The sequence below is a fragment of the Haemorhous mexicanus genome, chromosome 3 (assembly GCF_027477595.1).
Source record: "Haemorhous mexicanus isolate bHaeMex1 chromosome 3, bHaeMex1.pri, whole genome shotgun sequence".
NCBI classification, from domain to species: domain Eukaryota; kingdom Metazoa; phylum Chordata; class Aves; order Passeriformes; family Fringillidae; genus Haemorhous; species Haemorhous mexicanus.
Window position 1 is genome coordinate 5,475,064 of NC_082343.1, and position 14,272 is coordinate 5,489,335.

The 14,272-nt window shown below is 49.6% G+C and overlaps 1 protein-coding gene across 2 annotated transcripts in view; it reads left to right on the forward strand.

Annotated features, from left to right (window-relative positions):
• Positions 1-12,851, forward strand: part of RALGAPA2 (Ral GTPase activating protein catalytic subunit alpha 2) — a 94,391-nt gene extending 81,540 nt beyond the window's left edge. The window contains exons 38-40 of one of the 2 annotated variants that reach the window (XM_059840634.1): positions 1,627-1,748; positions 8,854-8,892; positions 11,111-12,851. In XM_059840634.1, coding sequence (XP_059696617.1) covers positions 1,627-1,748; positions 8,854-8,858 — 127 coding nt within the window. In that variant the 3' untranslated portion in view covers positions 8,859-8,892; positions 11,111-12,851. The remainder of the gene's footprint in view (positions 1-1,626; positions 1,749-8,853; positions 8,893-11,110) is intronic. The other variant, XR_009485653.1, reaches the window with a different exon arrangement.
• The last annotated feature ends 1,421 nt before the right edge of the window (positions 12,852-14,272 follow it).

Here is a 14,272-nt window from a genome sequence, read left to right on the forward strand (position 1 = left end):
TTTAGAATTGGGCCCAGGCGTGTGCCTCCTCTCCGAGGAAGTTTGGCAGCCTATTCATTAACAAGAGTCATCAGGAGTTCAGCCCATAAAGGGGAGGCAGCCCCGCACGCTGCGGGCTGGCGCTGTCAGGAATGCGTTCTCCCCGGCTTCGGGCAAGGCAGGAAAACTGAGCAAATAACGCTGTCAGCAGGTGCAAACGCTGAAATGCTGGCTATTGATTTTCTTTCTTTAGGCTTCCACGGGAAGTTTATAAGAAGATTTATCACATATCAATCGTCCTCTGCGAGCGTTAAATGCAAAATTCTTCCTTTCTTTCTCTTCCCTTTGTTGCCACCACGCCTGCAGGAACGCTCGGTGCAATGAGAAAGTGCTTTGCTTATTCCCTTCGAGGTCGACACTAGACCACTGTCTCCTGGCTTTAAGCACTGCTTTTCTCTGATTTTTTTTTTTTTTAATAGTGTTTCAGAGTGGTTTTGTTAATGTACTGCAAGTCACAAATGGCACTTCAATATTAATTAGTAATGCTTTTCAATTCTAAATACCCTCACCTGCATTCTGTTGTCACTGGTGTTATTCTCCTGCTCCTAATTTCTAAATTCAGCTTGGCCTTTGCTCCCACCGAACAGCCTTGCAGAGCTCGAGTGCATTTCCCCATAACAGAAACACAATGAGGCGCTGAAAACTTTTGTTTTCACTGAGGAAACGGAGAATGAGATGTCATCCTGGCTCCTGCGAGCCCTAATTCATAAAGTCATACATGAGGCTCTCCAGCCCATTGTAGGTTTGTCCCAGGCGTTATCCTGTTATTGGAAGTGTATGATTCACCTTCTGAGCAGACAGAAGCTGCACACAAAAGGGGAAGATTTGCTTTCTCCGCTGTGAAAGGCTGCCGCAAGCAGGGGTCCTATTAAGACAGCTGGAAAGTTGCTTCAGCTTGTTACGCTTGTAAGTTTTATTGGTGACTGGTTTTTGATTACACATTTGAATGCTGTGTGTTCCAGGTTGCCGAGTTTTAATTAAAAGGCAATAGTCTCGATGTTAGCTCGCTTTGTTGTCTGCATTATTCAGGCCATAATGCATGCAAGTTGTGGGCTGGGTTTGTCCACTGTGCATCATTTATTTGGGATACATAAGGTTGCACCTTCTAGCACCTGCCCTAAATACAACCGTCACACTTTTGGAATTGGTTTATTGTGCTTAATTTCTTCTAAGAAGTCCAGTGATCAAATAAATGTGGGGGGAGGGGGGTGTATTCCTCTGTCCTGTAGCTTTTTTTCTCCAATCTAGTTACTTTTCTGGTCATTGGAACAGGAATATTGAGTGCCAGGAGCTTCCCATAGTGCCACAGCCTGTCTGTGATGGTGGGTTTTGATCTGGGGCTTTGCTCCTGTACTCAGCAGCTCCCAGCTTCTAAGTCAGGAAGCTCAAGAGGTGATATCCTGAATTTCCAGCCCTGAATGTATCCCCTCCTTGTTGCTCCCATTCAGAACTGTTGGGCAGTTCTGGTCTGGTTCCCTGCCCGTTCCAGCCTGGTCAGGGTGGATGTGGGGCTGGGGGCTGGTGCTCGGGGATGCCGTGGGACAGCCTTGAGTTCTGCACACACCTTTCCTTAACGGGGCATCGCAGCTACGAGGAGAGAGCTCTGTACCTCGAAGCCATCATCCAGAACCATAAGGAAGTGATGACGTTTGAGGATTTCGCCGCTCAGGTCTTCTCTCCCTCTCCCAGCTACTCCCTCGGTGGAACTGGTGAGTTCTGTACATTATTCTTCTCTGTAGCCCCAAAGAAGCACTTGAGCAGCAGATGTACACCTGTTTTTTGTAGATAAATGCTTGCAAATTTAAAGACGACTATTCTTCCTCTGAATCAACTAATGAATATCAAAAGGAATGATGACATTCATTTTAATTTGTTTTGCATCAGAGCTATTCACACTGCTCCTTTCTTCAGCTATCCTGTTAACCTCCAACTCCAGCAAGGTTAATGAACTTTCTCGCAGTGATGGGCTCGGGCTCATTCAGGACTCCGGGTTCTTGCTGAGCTGGGAATATGTTGTTCAAAAGTGAGGCCTGAATCGGGGCTCACTTATCAGAAATAGTTCCTCGCAGGGGAAGCTGCTGTTAATGCTAAATGGGGATTATGCTGCTGAGCTACCAGGGTCAGGGATTAATGCACAAGAAACGCAGGACCAGGGTGCTGTTAGGGAATCGCAGCGGCGTGCGGGATGCAGGCGCGTCCCTTCAATGCAGGCGAGTGCGCTGCAGGCTGCCCTGCAGCACCTGGCCTGGAGCCTCTGCAGGGTTTGTGATGGGGCTGTGGGTGTGTGGTGTCTGTGTGTGTGTGTGTGCACGCACATCAGTGCTCATCAGTCATCTGCCTGCTGAGAGGTGACAGCATTGTGCCGAACTCCGGGAATTTACTCCTCATGTTCCTTGTGGAGGGTTAGGTTAGTGTGCAGTGACAGTTGCTGTCCGGCTGGTTTGATTAAGTTTAAGTGAACCTCTCCTGAAAGGGGGCTTTGGCTCTGAAATGTACATTTCTAGTGCCTTCAAAATGTGTTTGTTTCCAGCATCCAGAAAGTATCTAGTCACTGTGTGCTGGACTCTCTTACAAAGATTCCTTAATCTGTCGTTGACACTCTTAGGGTGACTCTGGCACTTTCTCATCATTCCCTGCTTCTCTTTTGGATTGCTGAATAGATTATTTCCAACCTGTATAAACGTTGCAGGACATCTGCTCTATTTCTCTTTAGCCTGACTTGTTAGCAGATATCTTCCATCTAAACTGAAACACTGAAGGAAGAAATTAAATTTGCTCACATAAATCACTTAGGAATAAAACCAGCCGTGCAGCATTGTCTGGCGTTGCTGGCTCCAATCCTGGCGTGCTTGGAGCTTTGTGAGGAGATAAGAGGCTGTGCTGGCCGGGCAGTGGTGGCCAGGAGCAGCAGGCAGAAGGCTTTGGAGATAAGCGCTGGCAGGAGGGGGAGGAAGCCAGGGCCATTTACATAATCGCACCTCTTCGTCCTGGAGAGGCGTCAGGGAACATGGGATGGATCTATTGATCTCTGCTGAACTGGAATACTAAACAACGCTAGGAAAGCTTATAACTTAAAGCTTTGATTAATGTTTCCTACATTAAAAAGTAGAACAGCTGTGCATTAAATTCTTTTATACACTCTGCCAAAAGTCTGAGACAAAAAAATCGCCTGTTTCAATAGGAGCGCGGCTCGTGCCCAGGGCTGGTTGTTAGCACTTGAATCATTTATCTGTTGACGTATCAGCAAATAGAAATGTAGATATAGTGATCTGTTTTTGCTCTGTGCATAGTTGTGTTTCATTTTCATGTTGTTCTTAGTACATGGTGCTGTGTCACATGTGGTTTGACAGGGCAGAGCCCTCCAGAGCCCCACTTTCTGAGGGATAAGCTGTGTATGCCAAACACATTTAAACTGCTTCCCATTAGCCGAGGATTTCAGAACACTGTTAAATAGGAGTACCCAGGTATGATTTCATTATTTTAATTGCTTTTAAGTGCAAAGCCTTCCCCAGTCAGGTCCCAATTTTCAGACTTCTGAACCTCAGAATTAATTTCCCGCTCATGAACTGGAGGCCGGCCATGACTTCTGGTGTCAGAATCTCCGCTTCAGAGAGCCTCCTCACATTACCTTCTGATTCTCCTGCATATTTACTCAGTGATGAGCAGGGGCAGTGTCAGCTGTGGCCATGGGGATGTGTTTTCCATCAGATGCCCCTCAGCAGTCAGCAGGGAGGCTGGAGGCAGTCCTGGCAGTAGCTCTGCTGTTCCCTAGCCAGGCCTGCTCCGGGCACAGATCCACCTGTCCTGCACCTGCAGGAATCACCTGTCTGCCCCTTTGGAATACAGGGGCATTTTTCTATTCTGAAACAGAGAAAAAGGAGTCAGGGAGCAGTTAGTAAAAATAAGCACTTTTTCACTGAAGGAGTGGTTAGACGCTGACAGGCTGCCCAGGGAGGCACTGGGTTCCCTGTATCTGGAAGTGTTCAAGAGGTGTCAGGACATGATATTGGGGTGATGATGGTGGTGCTGGGTTGGCCACAGGACTTGTTGATCTCTTCCAGTCTTGATGATTCTGTGGGATGCATGGAGCTGGCACAGGTGGTAGTACAAGCCAGCTGGTACTGCTGACTCTGCTGAGCATAAACTGTTCAGGTAAATGAAAGATTAATTCTCACCTGACCTGATTCTTATAATGCCCCTCAGGTGTGATGCTGTCAGTGCTGCAAATGCATGTGTGCAGCAGAGACAGGGAGTAAAGTGCTGCTTATCACAGTGCAGTGTTCTCAGGAGTTACCACAGCTTAGGGAGAAATCAAACACAGCTCTCAGTGACATACTGGGGTATCGCTGACTATGAGATAATTCTTGGAACTGGATGATTTTGTGTTTTCTGATGCTGCCCCTGGTGATGCATCCCCAGACTCAGGTGGGATGTGGTTTTCCTGCCCTGGCTGAGTCTCCCTGTCACCAGTCTTGCAGGTGCTGCGTTTTCTGCAGGAAGATTGTCCAGTTGATGTCCTTTGCTGTTTTGAGGAGCAGAGCCTTAAACTCCCTGTATGGATTATAGATAGCCCTGATACCTTCAGCGTTGAAAGTGCAGCCTCATAGGCAGAATGGCCATCTCCAAACTCACGCAGGGGATGTGCAGATTAGGAACAAAAGCTGGGAATACAGCCCTTTGTTGTTAAACTGGTGCATTACATGCTGTATTTTAATTAGGCAGGGTTTGAGAGGCAGCCCAGGAAATCCTCCATAATCCAGCACTATTGAATTATTCTCATTCTTTCCCTCTGTAGATTTCTTTCCTTTTAGTGGACAGCCTTTAAGCTGCTGTTCTTGCTCTCTCAGCCAAAACCAGACATAGTTATTCAACAAAATACTTGTGTGTTCTTTAAAAGAAATGGGTGAAGCTGAAGTGGGCAGAACAGCACCCTGACTTCATCTGCCTCTGTGGCTCCTTGGGGCTTTGGTCTGTTTTAGTGTAAGATCAGCAGCCAGAAGCACGGTGTTAACCTTTGGAAGTGAAAGGGGCTGCTGGATATTCCAGGACAACTCCGCAGTCATAGCTTTCCCACCACAAGGATCCTGTCCAAGGGGCTTGTGCTGGCCAGGGCAGGTTCCTGCGTTCCAGGGAACCCCCTAGCGGAGCGCTGCCGGCGCCTCAGGGGTTAATGGGAACGGGCACACTTGACTGCTGAGAGGACTGATCTAATCACTGCCATATCCAAGTGCATCTGTTCACCATGAGGTCATTCTTGTGCATGCTAATGACTTGGAAAATAAAGCACAATGCTCAGCGTTATCAGGGAGGATATAGTGTAAATCTTGGCTTTTTTAGTTGCTAATGGGTAGTGTGGAATGGGCAGAGAAAGCATCTTGGATTCTCCAGCTTAATGTTTTTAAAGAATCCTTTTCAGTAGATCATCAGAAGAACTGTGCTGGAAAACTTGGACATGTGGTATCTGTTGATAAATGGATTCTTAAATGAATATTATGGCATTGCCCAAGCGCAACACTTGAGTCGAGGAACTATTGAGGTTTTCAGCATTCCCTGGTTTTAAAGCCCTGGGAGCTGTGCCTGCTGATTTACATAAAACCGAGATTTTGCAGCCTTTTTGTTGCAAAGGTGACACATGCTTTTCTTTTGTCTCTGGACTTTTGCATGTGTAAAGTTCTTGTAGAAAATATTTGAATGTACAGCAAACATGATCTGGTTTATTTTAAATCACTTTTTGTTCAGTGCTGAGCTTTATCTTTCCCACTTTAAAGCAAAAGGATTATTTGAATTGGACATGCAGATTTAAAATATTTTTGACAGAAACAAAATCAAACCCAGAGTAATTCTTGTTTTAAACAGGACTGATGCTTTTTGTAACAGTAATTGAGCTAAGGATTAATTTTGCTTTAGTTTGGTTTTTCTGGGATTTTTTTACTACTTTGGGGTTTTTGTCATTTTGTCTTTTTCCTTGAAGCTCTGTAGGGTGTTTTGTCAGATCTGTGTCCATGGTGTGTGTGTGTGTGTGTGTGTGTGTGTGTGTGTGTGTATATATATATGTAGTATTTTTGCCTATTTTCCTGGGAATATTAAAAACATAAACATCTGAAACTGAGTAGCTGTGCCATGGTATCAGAGCACATGCAGTGTGCCAGGGGTTGGGTTTAATCTGTCAGTGTTGCCTGAAACAGAGGTATTTGTTTCTAATATATGAGATTTAGGAAATTCCTGACTGTCCTGGTTAGAGGCAGAACAGGGAATTGCTGCTAGCATGGAGCATGTGTGAGGGCTGCTGGGCGTGGTGCTCAGCAGGTGAGGTGGGACACTGTGCAGTCACTGGTACTGCCATGGTGGTGGCAGGTTGTCCAGGCAGTGAACAAAGAGGAAAAGCTGAAGGAAGTGGAGCAGAGGAGGCAGGACAGTTACCACAGGAGGCAGGACTCAAGGGCTTTCTCTTCTTCCTCCTTCCCTGTGAGGACTATTCAGGATGAAGCAGGGGAACCTGTCTGGCTTTGCCATCTGTTTAATCCTGGTAGTTCCTCATCCCAGCAGACCAGAGCCTGCCACAGCTGGGCTGCCCTTGGGAAGTTCCTGCAGTGCACCAGAAGATGTGGGAGCTGCTCCTTGCCTGTGTGCTCTTGCTTATCAGTGTTCTGCCCATAATTTTGCTGCCTGTTTGGCAGGGCTGCTGCCTTATTGTCCCCATGAGGGTCAGGAATGGTCTGGCACTAAGCAGGACAGGTCACAGGTACCACAAATTGTTGGGGCAGCAGCTCTGTCCCCCTCCAGTTCCTGTGGCCAAGCAGGCTGATTGATGCAGTGTATGCCCAGGAGCCCAGATCCCTGCAGAGCTCTAAGGAAGTGGCTGCCTGCCCAGTGTGCTGGGGCTGTCCCTTGTGCCACCGAGGGTGGACAGTCCGAACTTGTCCCCTGAGGCTGGGCAGGTGCTGGGACTGCTTCCCTCTCAAGCGTGATGTTCCAGCGGGGGGGTGTGAGAGCCACATCAGTGTTCTCAGCCTGGCCCCCTGCCTTTTCCATGTAATTAATTGGCTCAGAGGGTGCTCCCCCAGCTATGCTCTCCAGGAGAGGAGGTAGTGAGGGAGGATTTATCCTAGCAATCAGGGCTGGGATGGGCAAAAATATGAGCTTGATGGGCCGTCTCTTCTGCCGGGTGACAGCTCCAGCTGCTCGAGCTGTCAGCTCGCAGAAGGCTCCAGGCAATGTGGCCCCTTCCCGTTTTCCCTCTGCACTGAGGCACTGGCAGAGACCTGCAGCAGAGGCAGAGCAGAACCAGGGCAGAGCTGTCCTGCAGCCTCATGGTGAGGGCTTGGGCTGCCCTACCTGTGACACCCACAGAACCCCCAGCACTTGGTGGGGTCCCCCTGCCTGAGGCTGAGCCTTGCAAAACTAATCAGCAGCTGCTCCAACTTGAGAGTAATTAAACTTCAATGTGTACATTTCAGGCTTATTTCCAAGGCACTTAAACCATGGAGGCCCACAGTGGTGCCAGGCTCTCCCACCTGAGCTGGGAGCTGTGGATGCTGTTTTAAGGTTCGTTCTGCCACAGTTATTAACCTGTAGTGTCAGGTTCTCTTTACTGTGTCACTTATAGCTTTCCAGGGCACTGGAGGAAGTGTGTGGCTTTGATTAACCCAGCTTCAGTTATCCATGGGTTTTCTTATGCAGGCTCAGGATGCTGCTTACAGCATACTTGGAGCCTGTCTTTGGGAGTTGGAAGCAGGAACACTGTGCAGATTTATGACAATGATTCTCTCTGCAATTTTATTACCTTTGCATTTACTAGGAAGAAAAACAAAGATTCCCACAGACCTGTCCTGGCTGAAAGGTTAATAGGGGATTGGAACAGTTCACAGCCCATGTGAAAACTTCATGGTTCTTCTTAAGTACCAATCTTCAGCATCCTTACAGGTCATGGTCTTACTCACCACCCTTGCTTTCAGCAGTGTTCAGCTGCTTCATAAGCAGTGGCTAAAATGCCATTCCTAGAGCACATGCCCTGGGGAAGGAACCAGGTTTATTCTTTGGACTGGATTTAAGATGCAATACACCAGTTCTCTCTGCCTTCCTGCAGTGTAACCTTGCATTTAAAGTGCTATCATCTATATCTTAATTCAGTTTTTAATCCCTCCTGCAAGAAATGTGTTTTAAAAGCTTATTGCTCTCTAAGCAGCCTCACCTGTGAGGGGCCCTCCACTGTGTGTGTGTGTCTGTGTCTGTGTGTCTGTGTGCGCGTGTGTGTCTGTGTGTGTGTGTCTTGTCTGAGTGCAGGTGTGTGACTGCTCATGGACAGGTTTTATGCATTCAAAGACTTCCTCTTCTGGCACCAGGATCACTATGCTGCTCACTTCCTGGAGTTTTAACCTGGCTGTAGTGTCACAGACATCTAGGTCTCTATGAAGCCTCAAATTTTAGCCAGTTTCAAATGGTGTGACCAGCAACAGTGCTGGATGTGGAGCTGAGGCATGAAGCAGCTGCACACCACCATCCCACAGCAGCAGGTTTGACAGAAGATGAAGCACAATGAATATTCATTCCAGTTTTTGCCAACATTCCCTCCATTGGTTGTTTCAGTCCTCAGACCCCAGGAGAAAGTGCATGGGTGTGTGTTTCTGCAGGTCCCTGAAGGGAGCTCCCTGCCTTTAGCAGGGTGTGCTGTGTCAGGCTGATGCAAGCGCAGCAGTCTCGGGGTGCTGGTCCTGCACTGACATGCTCCTGTTCCCCCCCTTTGGTCCTGCACTGACATGGTCCTGTTCCCCCCCTTTGGTCCTGCACTGACATGGTTTTGTTCTCTCCCTTTAGATTAGAGTGTTAATGCTCTCGGTACAGTAACGGCCACAGGTAAGAGCGATGCTTCCTGCATACCCCTCTGCTGCTGTTCATCAGTAACAGCTCTCCTTCCCCTCCTCCTCCCTTGCTGCCTCTGCTCCATGTTCAGCTTTACCTCCTGTGCTCCATGCTCAGCTCACACCTCCTCTGCTGTGCCTCCCATGCTCTGCGTTCACCTCGTATCTCCCATACTCCGTGTGCAGTTCTGCCTCCTCTGCTTGGCGCGCGCCTCCTGCGCTCCGCACGTTGTTCTGCCTCTAGGGTGCAGTTCTGCCTCCTACAAACAACACAATAATGCCTCCTGTACATTAATGCCCACAATATGTGTACAGTAATGGCCCCAATAATGCCTCCCATGATCTGTGAACAGTAACACTCTGTATGTGCCAGGTAATGCCTCCCGTGATCCACACGCAGTATTACGTCCTGCGATACGCGCCTGGTAATTATTTTTTACTTCTGAGCTGCTTCAGCTTGTCCATTTGGAGAAAACTATTATTTTGACCATCTGCCATTCTGCCTCACTGCAGGAATGTCAAGCACAACACCTCCCTCGAAGCCCTTCCCTCCCCCACGTTTTTCTCCCCAGCCAATAGCACCACAGGTTTTGTTTTAATCCAAAGTTGACAGCTCTCCATTTTTCACAGAAAATGCCTTTACAGGCTAAGTCACACTTTCCACCTTTTTAAAATGTGCTATTTCCCCTCAGTCACTTTTCTCAAAGAACCAATCTGGTAAGTAAGGGCTGTCTTTGAGATGCAAACGCAGGGCTGCAGGCAGGCTGAGGGGGCTCACACTTAGGGCTGTGCTGCTGCTGTTCCACTCCTGCTTTCAGTCACTCAGACACCCAGAGCTGCTCGAGCAGAAGCACAGGTTACACCTCACTTCGGAAGTGCAGCCCAGAGCCAGGGTGAGTCTTTGTCCTCAGACAGCAGCTGAGGGCTCATCCTGCTGCCACACTGACCTGTGGCCACATCCCCACCTGTCCTGCAAGGACAGTGCCCTGCTCACCTGTACCCGAGGGCCAGCTCACCCAAGGCCCTGGCTGTGCTTTGGGGCATTTTGTGCACGTTTGAGATTTACCTGGGCTAGGAAGGTGAAGGGAGGATTGAAGAGCTGTGGTCTGGCCAGGCACAGCTGAGAATGGAGTCAGTTGTTGCACTGGAAGTAGGTCTGTGCCTCAAAACACAACCATTCCTCAAGGAGGTTCAGAGGGGGTGCCAATGGTGCCAGCCTTCAGAGAGGTTCAGAACATTCCTGTGCTCTCCTTGCCTGGGTCCAAGGCTGTTCCTCCCTCCTACCTATAATAAAAAACTTGTATTTACACTTTGGGAGAGAATTGCAACATGGTTTTAAAAATACTGCTTCCCTAGGGAGCTGATGAAACAGTGTTCCCCCTGGGAAATGCCTTGGGACAGGTCAAGCCCTCAGGAGCAGGGCAGGGCGTGTCCCTCACAGAAGCTGCACCTGGTTTTGGTCATTAGTGCTTGGTTTAATGACCATGTGCTCACCTGTTCCCCCTCAGCCAGCCTGGGCAGGCCTGGCCTCCAGGAAATAACCAACAGGTGACTCCACTCAACAACTAAGCATAACCCCCCCCACATCCACAGCCCCCCAGAACTCTCTCCCAGTGGTGACCATTTGCACCAGTAACAAGGGTACCTGTTATGTAATGGAAGAAATTGTGATTCTTTAGAATTTTTCCAGAAGTTAAGGCACCTTCCAGGGAGAATTCTGTGCCAGCTCTCTGTAACAGGCCAAATACACAAGAACAGTTTAATGACACACAGCAAAAAACAGTTTTATATCACCCACACAGAAGTATTTTATGTTGGAGCTTCAAGTGGGCAGGATAGGAGCTTCCCACCTCCCTCCCATGGGGCTGTTGGGGCCCTGAGAGCCATTGGGGTTTGCAGGGGCTGTGCAGACCAAAAGGGGGTGATGCTGGGGGGCTCAGTGCTCATCTGGATACTGACAGCCTCTCATGGCCTCACTGCTCCTCACTTCTGGGAGCTGGCAAAGAGAAATCCCTGCTTTCTCTGGGAAGTGCAGTATGGCAGTTCTTCAGCTGCCTACAGCAAATTCCTCCTCTGGAGGTCAAGTTCACCTGAGTGATCCCAGGAGAGGCTGGGAAGAGGGCAGGGGAGGGGCTGAGATGTGCCACATGGTTTTTCTGAGGACACAGCTGTTTTTCCTGACCTGGGTTTACCTTGCCTGCTCTGTTTTCCAGGCTGCCTCACCACAAGTGCAAGCGCTGACCTCGCTGACACAGCTGGCGTCGAGCTGGTGGAGCCACCCTCGCCCTTGCTGCCACGTGCCTCCAGGAGCAGGGTCTCGGGGAAGCTCTGCTGCTCTTCCAGCACCCTCAGCAAGGTGTCCACCTGAGGTGTCCACTGAGGCCCTGGACAACAAAGCTATGGCTGGGGCAGCCCACGGCACCTGAGCACAGATCAGAATGGGCAGTCTGGGTGAATACGTCTTGAAGGGGCTGGGTGAGGGGTTTGCTCTGTGAAATGGCCCTTCCCCAGTCTGGTCAAACAGGGCTGGGGATTGGATGTCACCTGTGTCACCATCACCACTGCACCGGCAACAGGTGAGCAAGGGCCCCAAGCCCCTGGGTGCAGGTGCTGCAGCCAGAGGTGAACCAGCACTGAAACTAGTTATTTATTGTACCCTTAGAGCATTGCTTTAGTCATTCCAGGCAGCACTTACCTGTGCTTTAGGGAATCTCTTCTAAAGAGAGGTTTTCCTGTGACTGGCCAGGTAGCAAATGTTCCCTGCTGGAGCACAGGTGGATGAGGGAGGAGCTCTCCCGTCAGTGCTGTCCCACTGCAAGAGTGCTGTGGCCTTTCTCTGGTGTGTGCAATGGCTGTGCACTGGAACTGCTCCCTAGAGAAACAAAAATAAGCAAATCCCTTTTAGAAGAACAAAAGCCACACTCCTGCCATGACCCCTTCCCAGCATAGTGTGAAGAAGTGGGTAACCTCCTCACCTTGTCCCAGCAGGCTGTGACCTGCCTCTAGCCAGAGTACAACACAGCTGAAGGCTTCTGAGGACTTAGGGTGTCCTCCTGGCACCTGCTGTAGTGAGCAGAGCTCGTGTTGGCAGTAGCTGATGTGTTTTGGTTTACCACGTGTCATAGTTTGATGGGGTGAAACTTTTTATAGTTAAATCCCAGGTATTTTAAAGCAACAGAAATCTGAGATGCAGCAGCCACAGAGCCCTGTCCTGCTGCTGCTTGGTTGCTCCTGGGCACACACATGCACACCTCCCAACAGAATGGGAGTTGCTTTAGGCAGAGGGATTGCATTTTTTGGGAAATGTGCCGTTAGGCCCCCATCTGTTTTTGCACTTACACTTGGTGTTACGGCCATCTGTCTGTCTGACCATCTGAGTGCCAGCACCTGGCCAGAGGCCACCCTGTGCCTGTGGGGCACGTTCCAGCCATGGCCAGTGATTCCCGTGAGCTCTGTGCCCAAGGGGCAGCAGCTCAGCCTCGGTGCCCCACAGGAACTCACCTGGTGCAGCTGCAGGAAGGAGCTTCTGTCACTGAGGGCTTGGACAACTGGTTTGATTTTCTGCCTCACCCCACCGTTGGGTTTTGCTTTCTGTTGATTTTCTGTCAGTGAAGGAACCTAGAAAATAAAACATGTATTTTAATTTATTTTACATTCAGGGCCGGACAGGCAAGACTGTCTGGCACTTAGTTATCCAATAGCTGGTCTGAAACAATTTCAAAGGCATCCTTCTGAATAGGGAGCCCTTTCTCCTTAGAGCAATATATACCTCTAATTCAGGGAAGAATTAAGACATCAATGAAAATCATGTTTTCCTGATGTCAAAAAACTATTAATTTGTATAAACTCCACTGTGGTTTTGCACCCTGAACTGGATGACAAAGCCACTCTGTTACCCCTCATAAAATGAATAAATCTTTGCTCACAATAAAATTTCTCCCCAGAGCAATAAAAGGCAGTACCTGTGTGGTGTGTGTGGCGGCGGGTGGGAGGTGCTGGGGCTGGAACTCCGACGACACTGGTGGTACTGCTGGGCCTGGCTGCTGCGGATGCCATGGGTGTGCAGGGCTGGCTCACAGAGGACAGGGACAGTCCCTGCTGGATGTGGATTCTGTCCCTCTCTGCAGGAACAGCCGCCAGGTGTGGAGCAGGCAGCGGCATTCCCAGACCGGAGTGCTCTTGAGGAGTTTTCATCACACGGTCACTGACACAGGGGCACCCACGCTCGTGCCCTGAAGACCCCACGTGGCAGCAGTGCCCTTTGCCACCCTACAGGGTGGCACCTCCTGCCAGCCTGGCCCTGCCTGCGGTGCCAAGCAGAGGGACAGACTTTTGGGGCCCCCAGAAGCCACTGTCCATAACCTGCTTACCTGCAATGTCTCACGACCCAACCACCCACATTAAAATCAAGAAGTTTTTAGTGGTGATTGTGTACTCTACAGCGACATTCCTTAAGCAGGGGGCTTATGATGTCTGAAAAGACAAAGGAAAGTTCCCTTCCTTTGCTGAAGAGCCACAGCAAAGTCCTCTCCTAAATTGCTTTCAGGTGCTTTAACCAGAAATGGAGAGTGAATCCAGCTAGCTCCAGATAAAGCTCCCTTTGCAGAAGTAACTGCACACACACTAACGAGCTGTTGGGAACCCAGTTCCACCCACCTTTCCCAAGAAGGATCCCGCCCCAGGCCCAGCACCACCACCCTCGAGGGAGTGGAGAGCAGGCTGGGGCTGGCTGCTCTGTGCGCTCGGGGGTTGTGCTGGCAGCGCTCTCAGCCGGCTGTGCCCCTCACCAGGGCTGGCACCCTGGCAGCAGGCAGGCCAGGGCAGGCTCTGGCCAGAGGGCATGCCCAGCCTGGCACTGGCACCCATGGGGGCTGGGGGCACTGGGGACACAGGCAGGACACAGCCATAGCCAAGGGGCTGCAGCAGCACTGGCAGAGCCAGCCCAGAATGGGGCAGGAATATGGGCCCAAGGCACCCCCAGCTCTGCACTACAAAAATGGCATTAAAAATTATATATATATATATATATATAAATAAATAAATAAAAAGGCTAGTTTATACTTACCATGAAGTCCCAGAATGGATTGTGTTGGAAAAGAACGTAAAGCTCATGTCATTCCAACCTTACCATGGGCAGGGACACTTCCCACCTTCCCACTATCCCAGGTTGCTCCAAGCCCTGTCCAACCTGCCTTGGAACACTTCAGGGATGGAGCAATCACACCTTCTCTGGGCAACCTGTGTCAGGGCCTCCCCAGCTTCACAGCCAAGAATTTCCTCTCAATATCCCCTCTAGTTATACCTTCCTTCAGCTTTAGAAGGATGCCTAACATTTTTTACAAACATTTGTATAGGTATTATCTTATTCCTACACC